General features: G+C 34.7%; 1 protein-coding gene across 1 annotated transcript; it reads left to right on the top strand.

Annotated features, from left to right (window-relative positions):
- The first annotated feature begins 4155 nt into the window (after window positions 1-4155).
- Window positions 4156-11804, top strand: LOC139891781 (3beta-hydroxysteroid-dehydrogenase/decarboxylase-like). Its single transcript, XM_071874761.1, has 12 exons — window positions 4156-4532; window positions 5458-5547; window positions 5649-5782; window positions 6189-6359; window positions 7355-7471; window positions 7562-7641; window positions 8162-8360; window positions 8748-8865; window positions 9996-10191; window positions 10319-10454; window positions 11288-11354; window positions 11444-11804. The coding sequence occupies exons 1-12, from the start codon at window positions 4310-4312 to the stop codon at window positions 11608-11610; spliced, it is 1698 nt and encodes a 565-aa protein (XP_071730862.1). The 5' UTR covers window positions 4156-4309; the 3' UTR covers window positions 11611-11804.
- The last annotated feature ends 407 nt before the right edge of the window (window positions 11805-12211 follow it).

Genomic DNA, 12211 nt, shown 5'->3' with positions numbered 1-12211 from the left:
TCTTTCCTATCGCATACGGGTGTAGTTGCCCTAACCCTACACCGAAGTGATCTAAAACGCCTAGAAAGAAATCTGACGGGGGCACCCTCAAATTACCATGCTTAAACGCATGCTCGTATATGGCTACCTTCTTTTCTGGTGGTGAATGAGCACGTTGGTTAGGCAACGGTGGCACCGGATTGTACTGTGCTAGCGGCGGGTATTGTTTCACTAACGAATCAATGTGCCTCTGCTCTATAATGGACTCTACACTATCTACATAAGTCTCGCTAGCCTTAGTCATTTTCTATTGAGTGTTTGGAGAATTACTAACCTTCGGGAGTAGGCCGGAGTATTCGAGATTTGATCGGAATTGGCAAAGGCAGCGTATTGGAGAAGCAAATGGCAGGAGAGTAGAAATGAAGGTGAAGGGCGTCTATTTATAGTGTGGATTGGAAGTCTTGGGGTAACAAGGTTTCATCCTGGCTATACACGTGTTACGCGATCAACGGGTGGCATTTTAAGTGCGCGCGTGGATGTCAGTTGGGTATGGTTACCTATGAGCGCGTGGCTGACACGCGCCTGCCAACTGCCACTTTATGTCTTGTCAGCCGAATGGGTTTCTGCGATAGTGACAGGCATTAAATGACCTCGAAACGCACGCGGAACATTGAATGCTTGCGGTTTTCTTGTTTTTTTCGCTTAATAGTTTGATGTCATGTGTCTTGCGTCATATAACATCAAACTGGGGGGACATAATGATACCGCAACCCGCATGCGCACCTCATATGTATGCGGGCGCTTAATAGTATGCGTATGCGTGTGCTTGTGTGCGCTATGCGGTATGCGAATTTGTATCTGATGCCTTTGTTTTCGGTACAGCGATTGCTTGGCTAACAAGTAAATATCTTTTCCATAATTACATCCGTGATTCGGGGAGTTTGTTATGGAAAGGATTGCCAATATCTCGGATGGTTCTAGAATTAGGGTTTGCCTATATATACAAACCCTAACTATCATTCTAGGCATCATCACATTAGGTAACTACCATCTGCCACACGTCTTACGTAATTAAGCATCATTCTCCGTCTCTTCAAGGTTAACAGGTTAGTTCTTCATTAAGCTAGCACCTATAACCTTATTTGGGGCCTTCTGATCAGCGACCGCTATCGAAGGTGGACTTAATCACTTGGCCACCCCTCCGACATCATCATGTCGGCCAGGGTTATTCACGGTAGCCGGACCGGAGAGCCTTGTTCTAAGATCCTTAAATCCCACCATCGTATTGAGCAGGCATGTTAAACCCTATGGTGAAAACATGCATGATCATCCTTCCTCCAATTATATCCTTTCCATTCACCCTTTGATGGTTACCCTCAAGGTTGTAAAAGTCGCGAGTCGGGGACACATCGGTCGAGACCTAAAAATGACGTGTCGGCCGAGTCGGGGACGCGTCGAGGACGCATCGGTCTTTGACCAACGTTGACTTTATTAATAATTTCTTAAATATATATTTATATATGTATAAAATAGTTGATTCTGTACCATAAATTTCTTAAATAGGAACTTGAATTTAAATACAATCAAACTACAAACTCAATTAATGTTACCGAGTACATAATTAGTAAGGACACAGAGAAAAGAGCGGTCCAAAAAATGAAAACAAACCCTAATTTTAAAACATATCACATCTTGACGAAAATTTGACTGATTTTGACCGTTTTTGACCAACTTTCACCGTCTTTGACAGACTTTGACCGAACTTTTATCTCTGACCGTCTTTTGAGTCGTTTTCAGAAAAAAAAGGACGGAGAACCCAAAAAAACAACGCATCGGCCGACGCGTCGGCCAAGTCGGCCGACTTTTACAACACTGGTTACCCTTCTGCAACTAATTCGTAGTCCATAATATTTATCATCTAAATGTAAGAACGCATAATTATACCATTAACATCATATTATAAGAAAAGCGGAAAACCATTTATGTGAAATCGAGTGTAAATTCATTTACCATGTTGCTCTAAAAACTAAGATATCACGTCTTAATTGTTTAATGTTAAATCGAGTGAAAATATTTTCTTCGTGCTTCATCAACTTAAACGATTAAATATAAATTAGTTAGATATCCAATAGAGAATTACAAACCTTTTTTTGGAAGACAAATTTGAAAGAAGAAATATTAGATGAATGTAGAGAGTTTTTTTTATGGGTTTAAATTTTGGATGAGTATTTAATATAACGTGAGCCAGGTGTTTATTTTCCTTCCATAATTATAAGGAGTTTAATATTTTGGCCGATTTTTGTAATTATTTTTTTTTTCTAATTGAATTTTATATTTATTGATTACGTCACCCTTGTTTGTTAATTTCTTACACGTGTCTTGACTAAGAAAAATTTAGGGGAGATTAATTTTATGATAACATCATCATCTTAGCATTATAATATAATTTATATATTTGTTGAAAACGAAAACTATATATAACAAATTTGTTTCTCATAAAGAGAAAAAGAAAGTATAAGGATCAAAGATAAGCGAACAAATCACCGAAGCTCGAGAACAGTGAACTAAACCTAACCGACCGAAAGCAGCTGCCTTTAAACATATTTTTTTTTTCGGGCGAAAAGGAGAATTCAATAAAATAAATAATAGGTATCTTCATTAAAACAACCACCACCCTCTCTTTGACCTATTTAAATAATAGGTAGTGACAGAGGGCTTTCAAAACCCAAACAACAAACAATGACAATGAACCTTTCTTTGACCCATAAAACATACAAAATAATTGGACAAAATTGTTGAAATAGTCCCTGTAGTTTGTACCAAAACGCTGGTTTCGTCCCTGTGCTTTTTTTTTGATGGATTTGGTCCCGGTGGTTTGTAAAAGTTGCTGATTTAGTCCCTCTGACCGACAGCCGTCAAAAAATGCCGTTAACTCCAGTCATGTGCCAGACATGTGAGGGTATTTTCGTCAGTTTCTTTCATTTATTAGCAAAATTGCTGAAATGGTCCCTGTGGTTTGTACTAAAATTGCTGAATTGGTCCCTGTGATTTGTACTAAAATTGCTGAATTGGTCCCTGTGATTTGTACCAAATCACAAATTCCATAATTAACACAAATTCATGATCTGTACATTTCAGCTATATTCATAAATATATATAAATAATACTATGTAATATTGTTCCTATAAACACAAATATAAATTAAACGCCACCAAATTCATCAAAATCAATAATAAAAAGACTGTTAGTATTTGACATTTTATTCTTCATTGAAACCCCTTTACAATCGACACATTCACACACAAATACATAGAGAACCTGTTAAACTTTTTTGCTTCTAAAATGAAATCAAATTAATAATAAACCCATTTAATTTCAAACCCATTTTCAATTAAGATCTGCAATCGGACATCAGATTTGAAATCAAAGATCGATTGTTGCTACAAATCTGAAAAGCGATAAGATCAACAAACCGATTAGATCTACAAATTTGAAACTCGATTGTTGCAGCTCTCGTCAGAGAAAACGAACGTTCGCCGGAGATGGTGACGGTTGGGAAGTTTGCTTTTGACAATTGGGTAATTCAATATCCAACTCTCTTTCTGCTGCTACTAGTCTTCTGTTTCTACTTGATTTGTAAGTATCACGTGGTACTGTTATGTACATGTAGATGTATATTACTCATAATTGCAAAATATTATTTTAATTTGCGTTAGCTTTTCGTTTTGTATAGAGCAACTTCCTTGAATAGGATTTGCATATTAATGAGCTAATGATGAAGATGAGAGGAAAAGGAGGGCGGTGGTGGAAGTGAATTTAATTAATTTATGTTTGGTGTTGATTAGGATTTGATTATTTGATTTTAATAAGTTCTTGTAATGTTTAATGGAAATGAATTTGGTGTTATTGAGAGTTTTATTTTTCCAGATCTGTTGGTTATTTTTCCAGATCTGTTGGTGCCCAGCTGCCTTTAAACATATATCCTCGCAAACTGCCTCCCCATTATATTAACACCCAAAAAGGCATTTATGTTTGTGTTGGAACTTAACCTCGAGTAGTTAACCCTGGGCTACCCATAAAAAGAAGTTTTTTGACGTGCGTTTGGTTGTTTCGGCGCCAAATCCACTTTGCACGCGCCTTACCTTCTCTTCGTCCCCCCCTCCTGTTTATTGACAAAAAAAAAATTGACAAAACCTAGGCAAAATAAATCAAATTGATTGATTCGCTTTTCTTTTTAGTTAATCCCTAAATCAAAATGCACATCTAATCCGCTTTCTCTCTCTAACTTCTTCTCTTTGACCTAGAGAGAGAAAGTGTAGAGAGAGAGAGAATGGCGTTGGTTGACGATCACTCGAAAACTTGCGTCGTCATCGGCGGCACAAGTTTCGTCGGAAAATGTCTTGTTGCGAGGTTATTGAAACTCGGTAATTGGATCGTCCGAGTTGCCGATTCCACTCGTCTCCATCTTTCCGATCACAACCACCACCCTCTCTCTACTGACCGTGCTTCTTATTTCATTATTGATGTGCGAAACAAAAAATCACTCATCAATGGTAATTTTATTTAGCTTATAGTTCATGTCCGTGTATGTTTATGTGATTTATTACATTAATTGCTATTTATTGTTGCTGTTAGGTTTAGCTTACTTCAGAAACTATCGTATCAGCGAGGCTGTCTCATATTTATCTCAGTTAGTTCAGTGGTAGCGTATCACGTGGATTAGGAATGGTAGTTACTGGTATATCGCTATTAAAAATAAAAAAATAAAAATTTACTAGAAAAATTATTTTAATGGTGTCACTAAAAAAAGTAACACTATTTAAAAGTCCCAAAAAAATTTCCCCCAAATCGCGTATTTAAGTGGTGTGTCGTGCAACCACTCATACCGCCCTATCAGTGTATAATAATACTTCATTACAGTGAATTCATTCTTGCACATACACATAATTATACACACACATACATATATATATTATGTATGCACTTAAAGGATTGCTATCCTCGTAGAAGGATCATTGGTAAGTAATGAAAATTGTACTTTGCTGGTTAATCGATCATAAGCAACTGTCAATATTTATTGAAGCTTAGTAGGTAGTACGCATGTGATTTCAGTCCTTCACATGATCTGAACTCACGTGTATAAACATAGATATGAACTTGGTGAAGTTAACGTTTTAGAAGATATAGTCGAGGGGCTGCTCAGTTAGAATAAGTGTCAAACGATTCGGACAGTTGTCACACCTTAAAAATAGAGCAAATTACGTAACTGTTCTTAATAACAGTTAAATAAAAACCTAACCGAAAAGGTTGTTAATAACTAGTCCTCACAAATAGCTACTCCGGCTAACGTTAACAGCTTGTTAGTCATTTCATGTTTCTATGTTTATTTTTAAGATGTAAATCTATCTAGAAATTGATTAAAAGTTATCAGGCTGAGACTAAACCAGTTTAGTTTTTTCTTTTTCTGTGTTTTTGCAGTTATTGAAGGTTCTTCAGTTGTATTTTATGTAGATGATGATGATTCCTGTAATCATGATTTCTTTTCCGGCTACAGAATAATTGTACAAGGTCAATCTTATATACCAGACACTTTGATTACCCCATACAGTAGGACACTATGTTTTTGTCAAAGCTCTTGTATCTTAATAATTGTATTATAATTTTTTTAGGTGTGAAAAATGTCATCAGTGCTTGTAAAGAATGCAAAGTTAGGAGGTTAATATACAACAGTGCTGCTGACGTTGTGCTGGACAGCTCACAGGATGTACATAATGGAAATGAGACATTATTATATGCTACAAAAGTATGTCTTCAGATTATCCCTTCTTATCTGTGTAACTTTCCCCCCTGTTACGTTAAAGTGATATGTCTTTAAAGATGTTATAAAGAGTTCATAGTTTAGTTTTTTTACTTTTTAAAGCTAGATATATGAAGCTGGTTTATTCTTCAAAATAAAATTGAACAGTTTAAGCACCTTTTGTAAATTGGATTTATGTTCATTCATACTTTTAGATAGACGTGTATGTTGAATACTGAATCAACAGTATCTTCATACATCGATGTCGTATGTAGTGGCATGAGACAAAGGTTAACTATTATTAAGGTTTGCTAGTTTTCGGGTGTACTTTACTCACACTTAATGCAGAAGGTGGGAATTATCTTTATTATGCTAAGCTTCTTACATGATAAATTTCCTTGCCATGACACAGTTTAAGAATGTATATACTGAACTTAAGGCTCAAGCAGAGGCATTTGTTTTGCATGCTAGTGATTTTGATGGCCTTCTTACGTGTGCTGTTCGCCCTAGCAACATTTTTGGACCTGGGGACAAGGAGATTTTACCATCTTTTGTTGATGTTGCGAAATCTAGCTGGGCTAAGGTGTGGATAGTAATTTTGTATTTAAATATATTATATATGTTTGTTTTTCTTTTGATACCTACATACTTTTGTTCACTGAAACTCTTTATTTGTCAAAAAAAACATTACTAGCCACATTACAACAAACGTTTGTTGTAGGTTATTTCCTTCTTCTATGTTTTGGTTATAATTGATGTACTAGAAAATGGAGAATGTGACGGTCTAAATGATAGAAAGGTGTCACTTACTTCTTGAACTGCTCTGATAGACTAGTTTCCACCTCATTTTTTTGTAAGGCAGTTCTCACCTCATTAATGTGTTGTTAGGGGATGTTTTTGCCTCTGTTTCCATTTGCCTCTTATTCTGGAGGGGTGTCTGATTCTATGTCTCATGAAACCAGAACAATTTTCAGATTAAGTGACAGATTAAGTGACAAAGAAACAACAATTTTACGTACTGAATTAAGAGTTGTTCGAAAACAAACCATTAAGTGGAAAGTAAACAGTCAATGGTTTTTCTCTCTATTTATGGAAATGAGGATTTCTTTTGTCTCTGATATGACGTGCATAAAGAGGTTTGATTTTGATTATTACAACATGACATCATCAATGCCTTTACTATCAGGAATATCCGACTATACGTTAAAAGGTTAAATCTTGTAAAATATTATTTCAGAACTATTGTCTTACTACCATTGTCTTACCACGTCTTGGCCTTAGTTCATATCTTAGAGCTATTGTCATACTACTATCGTATTTCAACTGTTTTCCATCTCATGCATTTGCAACATTGTCATTTTATGCATATCTTGTGTCGCTTTAGAGGGCTAGTAAAAGAAATGAAACATTGACCTCATAATAAAGTTGCTTACTTCCCTCAAACATACAGACTGCTTTCATTATGTTGATTTAATGACGTTGGTGACTATATTATTGTGGTTGTTCATCATTTTGGTATTTTAAGCAAAGTGTCTATTTGGATATACATTTTATAAGTAATAGAGTCTCTCATTCCAGTTTATTATAGGAAGTGATGGCACCATGTGTGACTACACATATGTGGAAAATGTCGCTCATTCCCTGATCTGTGCAGAAGCTGCGTTGGGCTCTCGAATGTTTCTTGTTTCTGGAAAGGTAGCATTTAGTAATAGAATCCTACTCTTGCTTTGCACCTTCATTGAACTCAGTTATAATAAAAAGTCATCAAAATCCAATTTAATGTAGGTATTTTTCATCACTAATCTAGAACCGGTTGGCTCTTGGGAATTTTCATTGCGCATGCTGGAGGGGTTAGGTTATTACAGGTAATAACTTTATTCGTATTTTTTTGAATAAGATTGAAGAACACCAAACTCTTCTATGAACTATTTTTAAATATCTTACCTAAAATCAGCATCATTTCAGGTTAAGTATTTAAGCTGTGTGTTATAGAATAACAATGTAAACCCATTTCCAGATTTGTTGTGTAAGAGCATTAGGCGACACAATTGTGTTAATTTGTTATTAATGTATTCCCTACATGCAATTACAGATTTGGTATCATAGGAAGTCTATAAGAACTATTTTTGTAGCATTATAAATGCTACCATGAGCATTTTGTTTAAACCCATACTGGCTGCACTTTGGAGTCTAATAAAACTTTAAGATGCCTAAGATACTGCAAGGGTTGTCATCTACGATATGTTAGTTGTATTCATGCGTCCTTTTTTTTTTTTTTTCGTTTCAGAGTTGATCTTTGTTAAATATTTGTTCTGTGTTACGCGTAATGTAATTTCACAAACTCTTACTTTGTTGCCCATGTTGGATCTTCGGATTAAATTGCAGGCCAACGGTCAAACTCCCTGCTGTGGTTGTTCGGTTGATCATTTATCTTATTAAATGGATGCATTCACAAGCAAACTCCAGAAACTTTAGTAACTGTAGCTCAGTTCACAATATTGTCCAATTAATGTCACGGACTATGACTTATGATTGCTCTGTAGCACAAGCACACATTGAATATTCACCAGTTATCTCAATGGATGTAAGCTTTCTAACTTTGGATATCATCCTTTATATACACGCATTGCTTCTAAATTCTATTTACCTTGCTAATATATATGTTTCCCTTTTGACTTTGTCTCGATACAAGATTACTTGTTTGAAAGGTGTGTTAAAGTTTGTTTTCATCATCTATACTTATGCAGTAGTTATGAATTCTTGTCATTTTGTTTATGGTATAATATATATATATATATATATATATATATATATATATATATATATATATATATATATATATATATGGTTGCCTTTCTGCCTAATATATAGATCTCATTTTAAATGTAAGGGAATCATTTAAAATCTCATGAGCCATTATGTCTGACATGTTGTATCTATATTCATGTTGCCATTAATTGTTACTGTATAGGAAGGTGTCTCGTCAACCATCGAATCATTCTCTCACTTAGCAAAGGACTCATCTTCCGTAATTCTTGACGAGCTCTATGAAAGATCGAAAATGGAGCAGTTGCTAGGCGGTGGGGAAGGTAGATAACCTTTCCTTAACAATTTTGAGTTTTGGCTACTTTGGTACTGTTTTGCTTATCAAGTTTTGCTAGTTGATGTTTATGCTAATTATCTGCAACTTTAATGCCTTTAGATTGATATGAGATTGAGATTTGCATTTTATGTTTTGGTGATGTCCACACAATTATACGACTATTTCTGATTTGCATTTTATGTTTTGATATGAGATTGAGATTTGCATGTTATTTTAAAATTATAAGATTAGTTAATAGGCCACCACTCTCATCTACACGGTACTTCAAATTGAGAGAGTTTGGTGACATGTAGAAGAGTTCACATTTGTTTTGGAACAAGTAGGCTAGAAATCCAATGTCAATAATACATTTTAGTCATGTAGAAGAGTGAATAAGTAGGCTTTAGTTTATTGACATCTGATGTCAATAATACATGTAATTAGTGGATTTCCTTATTTTAACGTTTTAACACACATCGATGTAATATGTATATACAGTGTTGCACACTCACACATAGATATAACGTGACTGTTACGTAGGCTTGCACAAACCATTACTTAGTTTGTTTTTTATTCAAATTTTTGGTTCTTTATTTGTATGTGAATGGGGCTTTCTGTGCTCAAACATAAGAGAACATTTTGTTTTTTAAGGTCTAAAGACAACAAGGGTTCTGAACTATTACTGATTTAGTGACAAAATGAGAACATTTCTTGTTCCGAAACTCATTTCAGTCTGTTTTATTGTTTCCAGAATTTGGAGAGTTAACATAAATCTTGAAAATGATTTCGTCATAAAGAACCACAAGTTTTCTAATATATCTATTCTCTTAATAATAATACTGGCAGTAATTTTATCTGTAAATCAGCAAAAGGGATGCCTAGTCAGTAAGGTTAAATGAGGTTCATATGAATGCTGTATTGGATACACATCATTGCTCATCCAAATAAATGAGCATCCTGTTTCAACCATGAAAAAAAATCTATAATGCTAAATTTTAACTTGTATTTCATGTATCCACATCCCCAGTTCTTATTTATTTATATTTATATTTATATTATGGTATTTTGATTGTGTTTTTATGCTTCCAAAAAGCACTTGCTAATTTTCATTCAGTTCCCTTTGTCTTGTCGTTCCAGTTGCAGACATTCTATTGTGGAGAGATGAGAGGAAATCATTTGTTTGGTTTTGTGGAGTGGTTTCTGTATTCTACTGGTTCTGTCTTTGTGAAAGAACGTTTGTATCCTCTATAGCTCAACTGCTGCTGGTTTTCATAATATTTCTTTATGGATATGCAACACTGTCACATGAAACTCCCTTATTGTCAACTGAATTGTAAGTGTATTTATTGACCTTAGTTTGTAGTTCAGACGCCTTCGTTTACATATCGGTAGCTCTGAATTAAAACTGAAATTATTTTACTCTGCGAATTACTAACATATAAATATGTCTCTCGCTATAGGTCTGGTTATTTACGTTTTGAAGTATCTGAAACGGGTTTGAGGAGTGGTGCGAGAACTATAACGAACACGTGGAATGGAGCTAGTTATGTTTTTACAACATTGGCACAAGGAGAAGACCGGAGTATGTTTATCAAGGTATTTATTCAGATGCGGTTAAGTTCCTCTATTACTTGCTATATTATTATGATCGTTTTTATATGCATCCAAGCACTTGCTAATTCTCATTCCAGAAAAGCTTGATTGGCATGATGGTGCAGTAGTAGATTTGGAATTCCTCAACCATTTCATTCCATTGTTAGTGATGGCAAAATAGGTGGGCCCAGAAGAGTTGGGTAACGGGTGGGTTTGGGCCCTATTCGTCTTGCAACACAACATTATTTGTTATCTTGGCTTAGAGTTCGACCTCGTTTGCTTTTATAATCCAATGATATCGTCTAAATTATACTATCAAACTCATAACCTGAAGTTTATAGAATTTGTTGCTACCATTAGTTCTCAAGGAACCTGGTGAGCTTGAACAGTTAAAAAAAAAAAAGACTCGTGTATCATTCTGCATGCATTTTTCTTAACATAGTATGAAATGAACATGGAATTGTGATTTTTTTGTACGCTTGACCAATATCTATTCGGTCAATGAGTAAACGAATAGCTTCAAGAGGAAACTGGGGTTAAAGTTCGCGAGTGTAATTTCAATGCATAAATCTCCTAAATCTACGGAGTATATTTTTATGTACAAAAGTTACACTAGTATTGAAATAATGTAATCTTTGTAGTCATATGTCAGGTAGAAACACTTAAATTTTTAGCATTAAAGTATTTTTGGGTCAACCAAACCTACACCAAAATAGTACCCATTTAGTCCCATTAACACCTTCTAGTTTTACCAATCTAGTGATTCTAGTCGTTATTATATTACAGTAACATCCAGCATCCTGAAATTATTTTTTGTTTTCAATTGCGTAATGCAGGTAGTAGTATCAATCTATCTTTTCAAGATGCTTCTTATCAACTTTTTTCCTACTTCAATGGCAATAGGTATGCATTTCTAGTTTTTGCCTGTTTCACCACTTGATTCCAATGTGTGTTTTTTTTTTCTTCCTGATGTTCGTTTAACTATAATGCAGCGATAGCATTCTCATTTATTTTGTTCTTCGTTTATGAGCAATACGAAGAGGAAATTGAAGGATTAATTGGGATATCAAACGAACTCATGAGGCATGCCATGGCATCCGTAACTTCATCGTTACCTAACACTTCGACTGGACCTTCAATGTCAAAAGATTTGAGATAAATGTTGATATTTGGTTAACTTTGTTGTATGGCAATTACATCTTGTGTATATACAAAATATTATGAAATCTGTATATGTGGATAGATGAGATTCCATGGTGGTTAACTATCTAAAGCTGGGAAGATTATTATGTCACTCTGGACTTTAGTTAACAATCAATCAAATATTTATCAAGAAGACTTTTTTTTGGTGCAGCACTACAATTCCCTTATTTTTTCCTTGAATTTCACATCAAATAGCATGCATACTGATAGTGTAAACCCCTTGGGTACAATAATGATCGCTTCGTCGAACAATCATTACGAAGCAACTACCGAACATAGGAATACATATAGATGCACAAAAACCGGATCCGGATTTAAAAAAAACCGGACAAAAAAAAAATCCGGATTTTTCCAAATCCGGTTCCGGTTCTCGGGGTCGGTTTTTTTACGGATTTTTTTTGGAATCGGATTTTTTTCGGACTAAGATCTTTGTCGGATTTTGATTTTTACCGGTTATATTTTTACCGGTTCGATTTTTATAACTTTTGAACAACAATAATATAATATAATTAATATAAACAAAAGGTATAACGCTTAAACAACTATAAATAATATAA

This window comes from Rutidosis leptorrhynchoides, chromosome 2 (assembly GCF_046630445.1).
Source record: "Rutidosis leptorrhynchoides isolate AG116_Rl617_1_P2 chromosome 2, CSIRO_AGI_Rlap_v1, whole genome shotgun sequence".
Classification (NCBI taxonomy): Eukaryota; Viridiplantae; Streptophyta; class Magnoliopsida; order Asterales; family Asteraceae; genus Rutidosis; species Rutidosis leptorrhynchoides.
This window is presented reverse-complemented; position numbering and strand designations above follow the sequence as displayed.

Excerpts from the sequence above, each read along its gene's own strand:
- LOC139891781 (XM_071874761.1), top strand. The coding sequence starts at position 4,310 with ATGGCGTTGGTTGACGATCACTCGAAAACTTGCGTCGTCATCGGCGGC. Across the intron at positions 6,360-7,354 it reads CGAAATCTAGCTGGGCTAAG|TTTATTATAGGAAGTGATGG; the intron begins GTGTGGATAGTA and ends CTCTCATTCCAG. Across the intron at positions 10,192-10,318 it reads CCCTTATTGTCAACTGAATT|GTCTGGTTATTTACGTTTTG; the intron begins GTAAGTGTATTT and ends CTCTCGCTATAG.